Raw genomic sequence first — 17,232 nt, forward strand, 5'->3', positions numbered from 1 at the left:
CTTTCTTTGCTCCAGTTAAGCACAAGTCCTACGTGCYGCTTTGCAAAGACCAACCTCCTCACATCCTCCCTTTGCTTTCAAGTTACTCTTCCTGTTTACAGACAGAGAACAAGCATGAAACCAAACCTCAGAGTAGATGTTAGAACCACACTCAACATTTTGCAAATCAGCTTCGGGTCACCTCTTGTTTTTTTTGAGTCATTAGGATTTTCCCTTACTGTGCTCAAGGCCTTGGAACTTGTAGTTGATTGCCATAAAGAAAAATACTAAAAAAAAAAACCCACCAACAAAAAAAATCAATAAACAAAAAAAGCCATGCACATTGTAGCTGWGGGTTCCATAATCAGGGAGCAGCTTCTTTGTTGATGGTAAAGGTTCATCTTGGACCTGTACTACACTCTCAGTTTGGCCACTCCAAACCACCATGACTTCTATGTGTCTACAAATGCATTTCGAAATCTCTCCAAAATGTCCACTGCTCTGGAGCAGCTGGCAGCACCAACATATTGGTGATTTTTCACCATTTACAACAGCCAAAGAGCACCCTGATGAATACAGTTTAAATRTGGGTTCTGCTGAGGGGAGAAAATAATTTATATCGACCCAATTGGCACTGTTCATCAAGATGCTTCACATGATCCCTAAAAGCACAATTTTAAATTAAAAAAGTAATACATGCAGCAATTAGATACCAGTAGTGTGTGACAGGTCACTAACCAAGAGCAGATTGCAGTGAACCAGGAAAGAAAGGAAAGACAGATTACAAAATATCAATAAAACTAACGTGACTGTCATTGATGGGATTAACTCTCTCAGACCAGAAGCTGAAGAAAAAGCCAAAGTKGATACTATATTATTGTCAAGTCCCCATCTGTACTTGTCACATAAAATGGTCATTTTGCCGATCTTTTTTTTTTTTTTCTGGAAAAAAATATTTTGAAGAACTAAGAAACAATACTTCAAAGGGAAAAAATCAATTCTGACAGTGGCGAGACAGGCCGCTGTCAYGGGTGATAAGAAAAAGGACATTAAAAAAATGTAGATATTTATATCACATGACACAAAGCACTTTTCTACAGACATGTCCAATTTGAGTTACTTTATTGCACAGTTAAGGTGATGGCATATGTTATCATTTTTCCCCGAGAGCAGAAAGAGATACTTACATTTTAGCATGTGAAATATGCTATCACCGAGCAGRTTGGAAGGAAGTGTATTCAATTTCTACAACCACATTTTCGTGAGCTGGCATTTCATGCACCCTAAGCAAAGGGTGAGCACACTGAATTTGAAGGATTTAGCTTCTCTGGTTACGTGCTTTCAAATTTGTTTAAAAGAAGCGCATAATGCTGGTGATAACTTTTGGTCAAGTGGGGCATTGAATTTATTAAATTTCCTTTTTTTAAAGTAAGTGAGTTCAAAACCTACTCTCATGCTCATATCTAAGAATACTGGAATGCTGGAAAGTGGAGAATATACCCTATAAATCCATTTCTAAATTCAAAGCATGGAGAGGAAAACAGAAATCCCTTTAATTAGTCCTTAACTTGCTTTTTGAGTAACACATATGCAGGGGTTTCAATTGTATTTTCTCTTATTGTTAGTACTTGTGAACACTTGTGGTTCATTGACTGAGCCTCATTACCCCTGGAGATTGTTTGTTCATCTGTTTGTCAGAATTTAATTACTGGAGCACAACCACTGCTATAAGGATCTTCACGCAAGAGCCTCATATTTTCCTCTTCTCCATCTAATGCAGGTCTATTTTCTCCCCTAAAAAATTGCTCTTAATCAGCTTGTCACTGTGCAGAACAACACATTTCCTAGCAGAGACACAAATGCAGCCATCTCTGAAAATCTGCTTTCTCAATCAAATGGACAAAGAACTCAGCACTCTTGTCTTTCTTATTCAGAAACAGAACACCAGTGGCCCTGCTGTACTCTCTTATCACCAACTCTGCTTTCCAGCTGCATCACTGGAGATGAACTCCCCCAAAAAATGCAAGAACAACACCACAGGTGACAGAAAGARATCACAGCTGACTCCTTTGGGGCAGCAGCAGCATGCTGCCTTGCCCACTTGCTCTTCATGTCTGCCCACAGTCCGCCCCAAAAAGGCTCCTGACAAATTTAGCTCATAAGACTCTTTCTGTGCAATTCTCACACATCTACAGAGTCACAAAGATGGCCCTGCTGTAGTCTGGATGACACACCTGAAACCAAGAAACCAAAGCCCATGGCTTCACCTTTTTTTTTCAGCTAGGGAGAAAATTCACATTTCACTGGGTTGTCACCACCTTGAATTATCACCTGTAAATATGTACCACAAAAATGAGGGSAAAGTAAGTAAGAACCTGCACAACATATTTCAACTAATGGATTGGCTTTAAGGCCTGAGTTTCCAGAGCTTAGATGAGGTATAAAATTTTATCAAATACCCTGAAAAAACTATTTTCAAGTAATTTCGAAACCCTTCTTCACAAGCTTGCAAGAAAAATGTTTATTAACCTTTATTCCTTTTAAACATCCTCAACTAACAAAACACACTACATCTTAAAAGAAATCCACCTATAGRAAATTAATGCTATTTCAGTAACACATAACTTTTTATTGCCACAATTCAGAGTATCATCTAGGTAGGAAGATCCATTTCTACCATTTCCTAACACAATTATTGCCATAAAGAAAGACAGAGACAGTATTAACACATCAACAGGTCAAAGTGAAACATTTGCTATCCACAGAGAGTAGAGTTTMATTCTGAATTTTCTTTAGCATTTCATGTGGAAACATACCTCTCAAAATGAAGCCAAACCAGTGTCTTGCCCCTATTTTACAATCACCATAAATGAGAATGGTCTCCCAGTATTGCTGTTTTAATGGCACTACTTAGCAGCATTCAAGGGTGTAGAGTGGGACTCGAGAGGCTGAGAATCCTATTTGAATGCATAATAAAGAAGCATCTGAGGATTTACTAGGTTTATTAAATTGTTTATGGCTATTTTGATAGTRGCTGTTAAATTAATCATCCTAAAAAAATAAATAGGAAAGAGAAAATAATAGGTAACACTGGCTAGTATCACAATTTTAATATGAGTCTAATAACAATGCTACACTTTACTTTAAAAGCCCTGATTCTTGGAGTCTTATTTATATGGGTATCTGGGCTTTCATTTTCATATAAAACAGCCGTTGAATAAAGCTCAGAGTGACATGAATTGTTAAGGTTCAGATATCAATAGGCAACTAGAAAGGATGCAACTATTTAAAAAATTTCTCAGTTTTTATGCCTCTGAAAATCTCACGACGTCTGATTCATGAATTTTAGAGTGGCTACACTGACATCTCCACTTCAAAGCCTTCTTTTTTCACCATATATCTAGACTGCAAAAATTAATTTCCTGACTCTTCTCAGTCATTTCRTTTAACAATTTAAGAAGACAAACAATGCAGGCGGCCCTTCCACTGCCCGCTGTGGCGAGTCAAATTGTGCAGATAAACAAAATGATTACCAGGGCATGCAGCAGGGGGAGAGTCAAAGAGTTGCCTTTACTGGTTGGTTAAAAACACAATCAAATTAATTGCCAAGTAGCTTTCTGCACTGCCTGGTCTCAGGGCAATTTGGAAATATGAGGATACCTGGAGTACAGAACACACACACGCCTGTATGGGCATGGGAGGAGAGGGGTGGGAAGGTGGATATATCAGATTTATCTCAGATTTTTCTTCTCCCCAGAGCCAAAAAAGCCATGGACCTGCAAAGGTTCATTACAACTGCATAGATACACTCATCCACAGCTTAAGAGGTTGGTTTTTTTGTTGTTGTTTTTTTAAGGCTCATTTGTTTTCTTAATAATTCAACCCACATATTTGTGTTTCTTCCAAAACAAAATGATATAAACTGGAAACATTTTTTAAAATTCTCCTCCACAGCTAATTACTGATGCTGAGGATTAACATTCTGCGGCACTTCAGCTTTAGTTACTTTCCCTAATTAATGTCATATTTGCAAAGATCTATAAAAACACTGTTTAGGTAAATGATGTGCATTCATTAACTATTTAAAGTCTGTGTCTCTATTTTTATAAGTATCTGGAATGCCTCTTGAAATTTCTAGAAATAACTTTTAAATCCTCAAGGGACTGTAAGGGCTTTAAAGAAATGCCAAAATTTCATTAGCTGTTCAGACAAAAGGTGGCTCTGTCAGGCATGGTGAGAGCCCTTCAAAAATGCACACATGCATTTATTTCTGAATACTTCCACGTGAAAAATTCGATCCTCATGTGCAAAATAAAAAATTTCTGAGACAATGTCTAAGAGTCACCACACAGCAACAACATCTGAGCTGTTATTAACAGGAGTGTGTAAGTGAGAGTGGTTTCCTTCCTCTGCTTGGGCACACAAACCATCTCTGATATTCTTTCCCTGCACCACAGAACACAGCCCATAATGAGCAGGCATCTCTTCTGTGTGCCTTTGTGCAAACTGTGAAACACAGAACAGCTCATTTGGGGACAGAGGATTCTCTGAAAGCTGAGACATAACAGATATCGCCACTGCAGTGGAGTAAGATGTTTTTTTTTGAAGACTACCTGCCTATTTACAGCCCTCGTGTGGGCTTGGCTGTTACAGTTGGAGCACTTGTCAGTAAGCCAGCTGAACCACAGGAAACCCTCAGCACTTGTCCTGGCCTGTTCAGCTTAAAATAAATGTTGACATTTTAGTAAATGCTCTTCCTGAGAGGGTTAACAACCAGCATCACTATGGTCCCCTCAAGRCTAAGGCATCCTTGGGATTTTTATAGCGAACATATCTTTCTGACCCTGTTTTTTTTGTTTTTTTGTTGTTTTGTTTTTTTTTTAAATATATTTCCACCATTGTGACAACAGACAGTGCGGCAAAGGGAGAAGCTGTCATGGGCATGAGGAAGGAGATGACAAACCCCATCCAGGCCAGATGGCATCAGACAGGCTGGTTTTGAAGGCTGTGATGATGCCTTTGGGTCGTGGAGCCAGACAMTGACCACAGCTCCTGATGCACATGGGAGCATTGCAAACCTGTGTGATGGYTGTGCTCAGCTCTGCACAAGTCAAACTTGTACCAGATTGTACAAGTTTCTTCTGCTTTTTAGGTTTTCTGTGTGCATTCCCTACCTCTGCTTGAGACAGGGAACACAGAGAGGGGAAAGTCACGCCAAAGAGGTCCCTCTGTCCTCTCTMACTTCTACCTTCTTGCAATGGTAATCAAAACATGTTCCTGTTTGGCAAAGAAGCAGCTGTTTTAAACACAATTTTAGGAACAAATTCTCAGTGGAGATAGACTGTAACTCTGAAAGTAAACCCACCTGCCCTCCAGAACTACTACCAAAGAGCACCATAAGGTTAAAGAACATCATAGTCCATCTCCTACAGACCAGAAACACCTTTTGTRACACCTTGTAAAACAAGGACAGCTGTGGCAGCAGCAGTTGTGTCCCTGTTGTCTCCCCCTCCAAATCCAGCACACTTTGTCCATCTGAGGCCCTCCACCACAGCTGGTTCCTGTGGGGGAGCTCAGGCCACTACAAACCAGTTACAAACCAGTCACAAACCAGTCAACACCACAGAGGACTGCAATCAGTTTCTCTTCCCACCCCTAACACCCTGTTCTGACCCTACACCACGCTCTGTCCCACAAGGGAACATTGCTGTGTGTTTTGTATGTTGCAAAGAAGGTCCTCAGGACATGGCAAAAAGCAACAGCAACAAAACCATTTCTGGTGAGGGAATCTAAACTAATCACATGCAAATTTGTAGGGCTGAGTCTCACACAGTATAMGATGTAGCTAAAAATGAAAGAAAATCAGTGAAAAATATGAATTAATATAAGCRTGCATAATTAAAAACAAGCATAATCTTAATATTCAACCTTTGGAATATGTGGAAAATACTCTGTAAAGAAAGGGACAATTTAGCACATAATTTACAATCTTAAATGCTTTCCTCAATAGAAACAAAGGACCTGTAATAAYACTGAAAGGTATTTTAAAAGACAGCAGAGCTTGTGTCTGACCCAAGAAAGTAGGTAGACCTCCACTGCCTGTTAATCAAAGAGAACTAAATGAGAAAAGAGATAACTGTAAGAATAAGGGATGGATACAATGAATAGCCTGAAAGATTAAAAGCAGATTGAATTCAGTTATTACTTTTGCAGAAATATCAAAGCTTAATTATGCTGTTTTCACACATCGTTATTTGACTTAGTGTGGAATTAAAATGAACACAATTAATAAATACAAAGTATTCAGTWAAAACAGAAGCATAGGGAACCTTTCTACAACTGCAGCTAAACTGTTGCAGTGCCTTTTCCGCCCTCCTCTATCATTTGTATCTTGAATACATTAGCTTTGAGTTAGGCATAAAGAATTTCATTATTATCAGCCACATTATAAAAGCATGCTCTGTATAAACATGTTGGATCACTCTGGCAGATACATTTGAGATAGGMTGCAAAAATTCAAGTGCAGGATACAGAAGAGCACTCTCCACAAAACATTTCCCTCTTGATCACCATTTGATTATAGTGTCTGCTTGGTTTCCTTCTCAATTTCTTTCATTCTTCTATCTCTTGTACTAAAATCCCCAGCGCAGCACATGGCTGTGATGGTTTTGGTGCCACATTACTTGCCCTGGACACGGTTCTCAGTGCTCAGCACTCCAAGGGACAGCCCAGTCACACCCAGGAGGTGATTTTCACCTGCTGCAACAGACACCATCATCACAGCACCACACCACCTTCACTATCAATAATGAACTGCACAGAATCACTCTAATCTTCTGTTCCACTGGAAAAAGCAAACATCACATCTGACTGCTAAGCAAGASAGTTGCAAGTCAAAACCACCAGAAGACTTTGAAAATATCTAAAAATTCAATTTTACTACAGTCACTTGAAACACATATGGTCCAAAGGCATCTTCCAATACTATAATTGCTGTTCTATTTAAAATCATTGACAACTGGAAGTATACTTTTGTTTTTCAAAATGACTCACAGAGAGGGGGAAAAAAGGTCGAGGAAAAGAGAAAAGTTAAACCAATTCTACTTAAATTCCTTGCAAATCTCCAAATATATTTCCCTCTGCTCTACTTGCAAAAATCCCATTCTACTTTCAATGTTACAATAATACTCTCTTCTTGCCATTAATATTGTGTTCAGTGAAACGCTAATATTTTTCAGTTCACTGTCAGAGAGAACTAAATCTACAGCAAGCTAATCTGCCATAAAGTCATGTTTTATACACATGACTACAAATTGAGTTTTACACTCCATGGAAAGCAATCTTCCATCTTTAAGGGTATCATGAGACACAGAATTAGATCTATTCTTCTGGCATTACTAAATCATAAGATGAAATATAATTTGACGTGCAAATGATATTGTAAACCCAAGGCAATGAAGCACTGAGAATGTTTTTAGTACTAAACTTACTTGTTTGCTCAGTATTAAGAGTCTTTCTGAGAAAATTAGCCTCCATTTATAATGGAAACAGCATTACATAAACTTTTTTTCCATAACACAGGTCCTAGTCTAGAGACTGAGAGCCTGTATAAATTTATTTCTAAATTGGGCATCTGAGTTTAAACATGTGTTTCTCATCTTTTAARCTCCTGAGATGTGAGCACTGGGAGTCTGTCACAACTACAACTTCTATTTCAGATACTCAGGGTAACGTGTTTTGAATCTGGATGCATTTAGAGCTGCTTTCACTTGTCAAGTTTCCAAACAACTTAAAAATAAACAGCTAATGTAATTTTTGGTTTACACTGGCAACAGGGTTTTGGTCACTTAATCCCACTGAAGAAAGCATGGGAGCTCTGACAAAGTGCTTGTGGAGATGATTTTTCAGGTAAAAGGAGATACCACTGGAAGGGATGTTAAGTACTGCCTCTGTATGATACTAGATGTTATCTTGAAAGATGTAAATGATCCCTCCAGYGGAACTTTGGCACTTATTTAGTTGTATTTATAATCCCATTTTAGCAAGGTCTGGAGGGGCACCAGCTWCTCCTTGTAACCCTTTGGGTACTTGAACTCAAAATGCCTTGATGCAGTGCTGTCCTCTCTCTTTCCATCATCAGTTAAAGAGAGGCAAAGATGTCCCAATATTCATATTTTAGCCTTGCTTAATTCTATTCTTTGTCAGTTTAAACCCAGTAATCCTGGTTCAAACCAGAAGGGTTGGTATCCCCTTCTGTACCACTGTATCAGCATAACAAAGAAAAGAAAAGGCTTTATAATGCTTTTTCAAGATGAAAAAAGACAATACTATGAGACTGACACTGTTTCAACAACACAGTTGTTGTCCTTCAGGAATTATGTCATCCATGGTTATTGGTTATTTGTAATGTTCATTCCTTTTCAACCCACACAAGGGACAAGTTATATCAAGTTCACCTTCTCTTCTACTGCATTGACTTCCTTGCATGCTGGTGYTCTCTTCCATACTTCCAGAAGTAAGTTATCAACCAGTGACAATATTTACCTGAAAAAGTGACCTTTTGCATTAACTTCTAAAGAAACAATCCCTATATTTTGATAATCTCCTTCAACAAAAGACAAAGACACTCCCAACTTTTGGAGGTGACTGCAAGTGGTGCAACCTGAACTGCAAAGCTCCAGCTGCCCTCCAGCACTGACTCCYGGCTCTTTGGGGAAATCAGCCAGGCTGGGCAGTGGAAGGAGAATGATTATAAGTGACTCTGTATCACTTTGCATCCATTGCTATGCTAATTTGTGTAGAGAATAGGAAATTATGGCCAATGTCAAACACYGCATTTAGTTTCCTGCACATATTGACATTGATGGAATTGTATCACACGGCATCCACAGCACCAAAAACATTCCTTTTCGTGGAGAAATGAATGAGAAAATATTGCTAATTGAGACACAGWAGCACCTTATGGCAGATTAAACACRTGGTACAAACAGCTCTTTGATGTTTATATAAAGTATTTTTTTCAAGAATAAACAAGATCATTCTTTCACTAAGAGCAACACTTTGAACTTAAAATAATTTGTTTCCTCAGAAGACTGTGGAACATTTTACAAAGATGGTGAAGCATTATAAGTAYAGTTTTATACAGGGAGAAACTGAGGCCAAGAGAGATTAAGGGAGTCATTTGAATTTTTCTCAGACAGTTAAGAATAAAACCCATTCATCCTGATTCAAAACTGTATTTCAAACAACTAGACTGTGCTGATATAAAAGAAAAATCTCAAGCCAAAATGCACTTCTCTTTGACATTGTCTTAGAAAGTTCTTTGCAGAAGTCTGAAGAAAGAAATGCCTACACGCAAATGTCAAACAAACAGGATCGTCTGTCCACATGAACTTAGATGATTGTGAACATTTTCATTTTTTTTTCCTCCACTTTTAAAAACTTTACTTAGAGGCAAGAACCCATTCTTCATCTCTTTGCCAGGAGGTATTTTGCTTGTGGATGTGATTCACATGTATGTATTTAGGAACAGAGACACAACATGCAGTTTTGGCTATTAAAAGACCGTGATGCTTTATAGATGGCTATTATGCATCCACACACAAAATAACTGCAGAAATAGAATTGTTCAAATAATGTGCACAGCAGATCTTGAAAAAAGAAATTGATCCAAATTTCAGATTGTTCTTTTTCCAGCTCTGAAAGATGATGCATATGTTGTCTTTCCTSATAAATTTTACRGAAATGAATCTTGAGTACTTTGTAYAAAGGCTGGARGAGGGAYAGTGAACAAGAAGAAACACGCCCTAAAGCTGTTGGGTTGTTAYTCTGTAAAATCCTTTCCACTCACAYAAAACTGCTATTTTGGTGCTCYGRGTCACAGAACAAAATCCTGGGGTTTYGAGAGCATTTGGACACATGGAGGGAGGGAGAAGAAAGGTGGCCAAATGGGTATGTGGGCAAAGATGAGGGCAATCAAATCTCGTGCTTTATACTGCATAAGAGGAAGGCTCAGCTGTGAATAGAGCTCCACACTTCTGAAACTTCAATCAGCAGAACCTACTCTTAAGCATCAGGTTAAGGTCACTACAATTACAAAGATATAAAAAGTACTGGTACACTTCTGGGGAAAAAAAAGTCTTATTTCCCTCCCCACTCCACCTGCTTCTCCTTTACTTCATCCTTTATCCTTTAAAACTGATTGCATTTAAACCATAATGTTTTGCATTCTTTTTTCAAAACTTAATATGTCTCCTATATTTTCTGCCATTTGAACAACCAATTTTAAAGTAATCGTGGTATAATTGTGAGCTGAAGCACAGCCTGCAACTCTTCACCTCTGCTATTCTCACTGAAAGGATCATATACAGTATTACTCTAAAGACGATGTTTTTCACAGATCTCTTATGCTGGCATATTTAAGTTGGAGTTGAGAAAAGTTGGWAAACAGGTGAAGACCATGTCAAATCAAAACTAGGGTTTTCTTTGATAACTCTGGCAGGTTTCAAATGAAGGCTTTGAGWAGATACAAAAAAGAAAAAGGAATCAGTGGTATAAATTATAAATATTAAATTGTTTGGAATTCAGGGTATTTCTTAGCTGCTCCTATTTTCCCCTGTCTACATTCCTTAAGGACCATGCATGAAGGCTGCAGCTGCAGATTGCTTTATCTCCTGGGCCAAAACTCTCAGGAAGAAAATCCCATCTACTTCAGGCTATAAATAAATGAATTTTTTTTATTCAAATAGAGACATCATAAAGTAAAGGGAAACCCCCCACAAACCAACAATCCCAAACCCCATCTTTTCACAGCAGTCACTGCCTGACTAGTTTCAGTCCAGTTCATTGTTATTCATACCCATCCTTTTTCTATAAATATTTGTCTTGCATTTGTCAAGACTTATATTTAAAAAAATGAAATTCTATTTGGGGTTTTACAGTAYGGGAGGCTATTACATATACATTATCCTTATGTGCATGATTGGGGAGAATAGATGATTTGTGAAGTTATCTATTATGGGGAATAATCAAGATTAATGAGCCCTATGGCACTTGCTGAATGCCTCCAGAGATTTATTACTCAGGTTGTTCGTTTTTCTTGTTATGTTGGTGCTGTCAGGAGTCCTATAACAAATGCAAACACAGACGTGTATTAATTGCAAATGTGAAACAAGGCTACTGTGATGTTGCTAAATACTCACAGCTCTGCTGTTTGTACAGCATCTTCACTGGCTGTAGGATTTCTGTCTGCCAAGTTTCTGATGAACTTTCTATTACGGTATAAAAGGCAATATTTTTAAAAGCATCAAAAGATAAAGTGGGAGAGGATTAAAGAGGAAAGGGAATTCTGTTTCCATCTTTCTATTAACAATGCAAACTCTGGGCAAAACAGAGAGAGATGTGGGATTTTCCTGAAAGGCTGTGCAGATATCTCTGGAAGACTCGATTTTATCATAGGTACTTTTCAATACAAGATTTTTCAAACTTAAGTTATTGTGACGAAAAAATAACTTCCTTAAGAAGCACATGAGCTCTGTCTAAAGATGCTGCTATAACACACATCTGTCAAGATGTTAATGCTGCTTTCATCTGCTGACATTCCTGTTTTTCCATGGAAGTGACAGCTGCCAGAAAACTCCACAGCACCAACAGGAGGATCACTGTGACCTCCGAGCCTATTAAGATATTTACTAAAATCTCAGTATGTTCCGGGAAATTTAAGTAGATGTACTTCTCTGAGTATAAAAACGCTCAAGAATTGCTTCTTGTTTATTTTAAACAGTCTTTTTCCCAAACTGTATCTCCCCATCAATGCCATGGAGCTGCACAGCCACCAGGAGCTGCCACGCTTAACAGACCCCATCCATCCCGAATGCACAAAATTCAAATACTTCAAATTTTTTTTTTAAATAAAAAAGGTCATTGGGAAAAAAAAAAAAAAAAAAAAAAAAAAAAAAAAAAAAANAAAAAAAAAAAAAAAAAAAACAACCAAAAAAAACCCCAATAAATGGGAAGGATCAACATTACCTTAAATATTCCCTGCACTGCATTTAGGTTCAAGCAACGCAACCCAGACTTAAATGAATGACAATGTAGCTCATGAATGCTGAGGAAGTAACACCATGTGTGTCCCAGGTCACCACATCCGTAGCTTTACTCCCAGAGGAAGTGCTCGCTCTGCCAGTTTTCTTCTTCATTAACACTGATGGGGACAGACACCTTATCCCTTCCAACCTCTTCCCACAGGATTTGCACAAGGGCCAGTTCCCAGCTGCAGAAATTCACAGGTCTCTCCTGTGCTCTCTGGTGTGAGTTCAAACCAGAAGGTGTAGAATTTTCATGTTTATGTATTCACATATAAAAACACGTTTCTACCTCCCAGGCAGATGTTTTTCTTACTCACCCTGCTGGCATCAACACAGAATGTGKGGGATGATGCTAATAACTCAGCACTATTAATGTACAGGAGTGTATAATAATACAGCAACAAACAGTGATATCATGAAAATATATCTGGTTCTCTCTCAAAATAGCCCAATATATGAGGACTTAAAAGGACCTTAAATTCTTCCCTGGTGGAAAAAAAAAATCAACAAAATCTATTTAAAACAAACATGTTTTGGTGCAACTKCAGGTTTGGAAGTCACCATGTTACAGTTTGAAAACATCTGGGTGAGGCTACAGGAATAAAAAGAATAAAATCTTTGAACRCTTTTACTATTATTTTATTTTTTTACTTATACATTTTCTCTGGCTTTTGTGGAATCAGGCTACTAGGCTAGGTCAACATTCATTTTGGTGTTGTAAAGCTGTTCACATGCTTTTATACAGCTAGTGCTGGAATTTAAATAGCTGTAAAAAAAAAAAAAATACTTAATCCTCTTTTTTAGCCATATCTTAAGTTAAAATGCATCACAGTCTAGCTACTAAGCATTGCTCCAGGAAGAGAAACCCTCTGTCTGTCCCTTGGAAAATAATTTGCAATAAAATCTCAAATCCTTCTCTTTCTGTACTCCTTGCTTTTTACTTTCATGACCCTCCAGATTCAGAAGACAAATGTTTTTGGTGAAGAGGTTGTTATGGTTTTTTGAAACCTGCAGGGGTGCTTCGGATGCAGCACAAGAGGCATTAGCAGTAGAAACAAACACCTAAAAATGAGAAATGTAGCAAGTCCCTTGAAAGGATTGGAAAGGATATTCTGTTTATTAAATATCTACAAGCACTAGTTTTAATTCGGATCAGATGCAAAATACAGCAGAGGTTTGTTTCATTTAGGTCTGGAGTTGGTACCTAAGAAATTTGCCATGCTGGGGGAACAAGATCATGTAAGATTTAGAAATGCAAATTAGAGAGTCAGSCCTGATTTGTAATCTGCTTTCATTTCTCTTCTAAGATTATGAAAAAAATGCAAAAGCCTAGTGATATACAACAAGGAAATAACAGCATGGTCCCCGATGATTTTTTAAAAAAATTAGCTCAAATAGATGTGCATGCATTGGTGGATTTTAAAACAAACAAAAAAACAAACAAAAAAATGCATTGGTGGATTTTAAAACAAACAAAAAACAAGACCAAAAAAAACCAAACAACAAACAAACCCCTTGTTATTAAACAGCTCAAGAACACCAGTGGAGTTATTTGCCTTTGGGTGCTCCTCTGCCTTACAATGAAACAAATTTTTGTGTACTTGCTCCCCAGACTGATAGGTACTGTCTGAACAGCAATTTCCCCATCTCCTTAAGTGTTAACCATTTGCAGCAGTAATTTGTATAACTTCAGGCAGTAAGTTAACATGAGACAGCTCTTGCAGAGAAAATTCAGACATATGCAAAAATGGAGAAAACCATCCCTACTTACATGTATGCAGTGTTAGAGATTGAGGGGAAAACCTGTTCTATCTGTTAAGAAAACCTGGAGCAGAACAAGTCTCACTGCATCTATTAGAAGGCTGCCAATGGACTGTGGATGCCCAAAGGACCAAGACAGTGACAGATTCTGTCACCAGCCAGGCAAGATGTCACCCAGTGCACATTGGATTCCCTGAGTCAAAGAGAAGAAGGGACAGAATCATTCCTTAAATTCACACAGATTGCCAACTGGCAGAAGTGAGATAGCTTCTCTTTAAAGTATCTCCTTTCAAAGACTTCTCAAAGTGTGAACAGCTCCAGACCAACTTTCCTTGCTGAAATGGTGTGGGAATATCTACCAATTTAARAGCCAGTGCCTGTCTTCTCAGTATCCTCCTACAAGAACATGAAGTTTCCTCTAAAGCTCTCTCCTCTCCAGGCTGAACAAGACCAGGTCCCTTACAGGACATCGTGGGAAGACAAGAAGCAACACATGCAAGTCAAAAGAAAAGTATCCTAGTGGATAGAAAGAAAAATACTTTCTSTAAAAGGACAGTGAGCCATTGGAACAGTCTGCCCAGAAACACAGYRCAGTCTCCATCTGGGGAGGTTTTCAAGACACAGCTGTGTCAGATGCTGAGAGACAYGGTCTGATTTCACAGCTGACCCAGCTCTGAGCAGGAAGTTGGGCTGGAGAGGGACCTGAGGGACCTTCAAACCTCAGCGACCACATGATCCTACTACTYCTGACAGCAGGAGGAGTACCTTGTGAAAATGAGAAGTGACAACAGAAGGACATCAGATCAGGAGGGGATGAAACTGAAATATCAGATAGGATGAAACAAGTGAATTCTTCCAGGGGCAGCATAACCTTACCTCCTGCACCTCAGCAGCAGCTCAGTCTTCTATTGCAGGATAAAAAGTATCAAAGTTTTCCRGTTTTAATAAATTATATGCCAACTCCTAGCAAAAAACAAATTTCTTGCAAAGGCCAAAGATCACGAGATCATCTGAGATTTCATTCCAAAAACCTGACTCATCTTGCTACAAATGGTGATTTGCAGCAATTAGGGATTGAGATCCTTCATAGTCTGAATATGCCRTACTAGATGTAGGAATGAGTGATAGCTATTTGATAGTGCCTGATAACCTAGGCATGTTAAGAAAGAAGATAGTAGATTTCTCTGTACCTAGAAACAGGGGAGGAGCCTCAATGTAGGTTAAATCAAATTRCAAACTCAGCTCATACTTTAAATATGATAAAGTTATTCTGGAAGAGCTGATATTACATATGCATGACAAAACCATAAAAGAGAAAACTAAAACAAGGTAACATACATTTGAAGGGAAAAGTTCTTCCATGGTAGCACCCTCTACTCTTTAAGATATGCAATTAAATATGCAGTTACAAAAGTAGGAGTCATCCCGAACATCACTTCACAGAGGTTGAAGTTACAGAAATCTTTTAGCAGCCCCCAAGGAAGTGGAGTTAGAGTAATTTCATATTCAGTGTAGCATCTGTGAGCACCAATGARGTCAAATTTTTGCAGACCCTTTAGTTCTGCTTCCACAGGAGAAGTTACTGCAGACAGAGAAAGTGAAACCCCATGAGTGAATGCTAAATGTGYACTTTGGAACCACTTCCCGTTCAAACGACTTGCAAGACACAGACTAAATTATAAACAGCCTGAGACAATAGATTCRAACTTGTAGCTGTTGGCCAGTTTGATTCCAAAGTTCAATTCCACATTTTAAACACCTTAAAAATCAGATAAGCTGGTCAGATGCCACCAGAGTATCTTTATCCTGAAGTGCTTTAAAGTCCAAGGGCCATCAGTGAATAGCTCAAACTAAGGAACCATCTCCAAGATACATAAACCAGAGCAAAATTAAAATATTTATTTTATATCCACAATGCGATTTTCSCAAAATGTAATAATTGTGTTACTCTCAGTCATTTTAACTATGCAAATACTTTCACTACAATTCAACCYCTATTATGGGGTCACCCAGCTGGCAGGACAGACCAAGGAAAACGTGAATCATGTGGCACTGGAAGTGCAAAAGGCTCAGATATGACAGAAGGGAGCTTTGTGTGGTTCCAGAGAAAGACAARTGGATGACATGAAGACCTGGCTTATTCAGCCAAGTTTCATTTCATAAAAATCTTGGAAATTTGGAAGTTTTATGACATTTGTTATAATTTTGTAAGACCATCTCTGCAGGCTGACTGCTGTCTCGGCTCTTTAAAAGTGCACAATAAAGCCATATTATATATATCTATACTTTTCAATTGAGAAGTTCATGCAACTATCAARTTGAGCAWCTAAAGATAAAGAATAACAAGMCAGCAGATGCAGAGGGACTAYGCACAAAGCCCTGTGTGCAAATATTCAAATCATCACAGGTCCCTCCACCTTTGCTGTGCACACTAAAATGGGTATTTCCAAGACTGACTGGAAATATCCAACTACTTTCCTGAGATCCCTAATCACACCACCTAAAAGCACTACTGCACAAGGAAATAAGGCTTATTAAACATCTAATGATAATTTATTTTTCACTGTTACCCTTTCTGTTCTGTGTATCTCCACACCTGTGCTGTACTTTTAGGTTGTGTATTGCAGCTTTCAGAGCAAACACCACCCTGACCAGAACACACCACACCATCTTTTCCCTCTGCCTCCTTTCTCCAGGCATTCTGAACACAGAAGCAGTGAGGATCACGATTCCACTGCAAGACATAACCTCTGTTTCACAGATGGGAAAATTAAGGCACTAACGCTCAGATGGGTTTCACTGAGCTACAGAAGCCTCGGTAAACACTACATTAGTAACCCAGACACTTTCCCTTCTTCCTACAGTCAATAACAAGAAACAAGGGGACCAGACATCCCTGCCAAAGATTTTTAGGTAAATAGGCTTCTCCTTCACTTTCTGTGAGATGTGGAGAGTATTAACGCTGTTTTCCATACTTTCTGCACAGAAATGCCTCTAGGGAGAGTGGTAGCATCAACCAGACATCCCAAACTACTTAAAAATTTGACCTAGCCCCTACAGGACCTTCTCCACTGCCATGCAGTAGGACAAAAAAACCTATTAAATCTGTAAACACACCCCATCAGAGAAGAAGTGCTAGGTCACCAGAAGATAAAAGGAATAAAAGCAGGACTCAACTCCYAGACTTCAGTTTCAAATGCCAGATCATGTATTTTTCAAATCCTCTTTAGCTTCTATATTCATCTTCATGCCAAATGGTACAGTCTGACTGACATTGACCTTTCATGTATAGGAAGCTACACAGAGAGAAATGATGTGGTCATTAAATTTCCTAGTTTTTAAATTTTTGGCTGGAATTAAGATCCAATATTAAATCAGTTAAATAAGATTGTCAAAAAGAATGAAA

At 38.4% G+C, this 17,232-nt stretch overlaps 1 protein-coding gene across 10 annotated transcripts in view; it reads right to left on the reverse strand.

Annotated features, from left to right (window-relative positions):
- Positions 1-17,232, reverse strand: part of CELF2 (CUGBP Elav-like family member 2) — a 301,179-nt gene that overhangs the window by 170,470 nt on the left and 113,477 nt on the right. Inside the window, exon 1 of one of the 10 annotated variants that reach the window (XM_057373029.1) lies at positions 12,007-12,270. The exons of the other annotated variants lie outside the window; for them this stretch is intronic. Coding sequence (XP_057229012.1) covers positions 12,007-12,029 — 23 coding nt within the window. The 5' untranslated portion in view covers positions 12,030-12,270. Of the gene's footprint in view, positions 1-12,006; positions 12,271-17,232 lie in introns of those variants that run through there. 10 annotated transcript variants of the gene reach the window in all.

This window comes from Malurus melanocephalus, unplaced genomic scaffold (genome assembly GCF_030028575.1).
Source record: "Malurus melanocephalus ecotype Western Australia unplaced genomic scaffold, MMel_1.1 scaffold_183, whole genome shotgun sequence".
Classification (NCBI taxonomy): Eukaryota; Metazoa; Chordata; class Aves; order Passeriformes; family Maluridae; genus Malurus; species Malurus melanocephalus.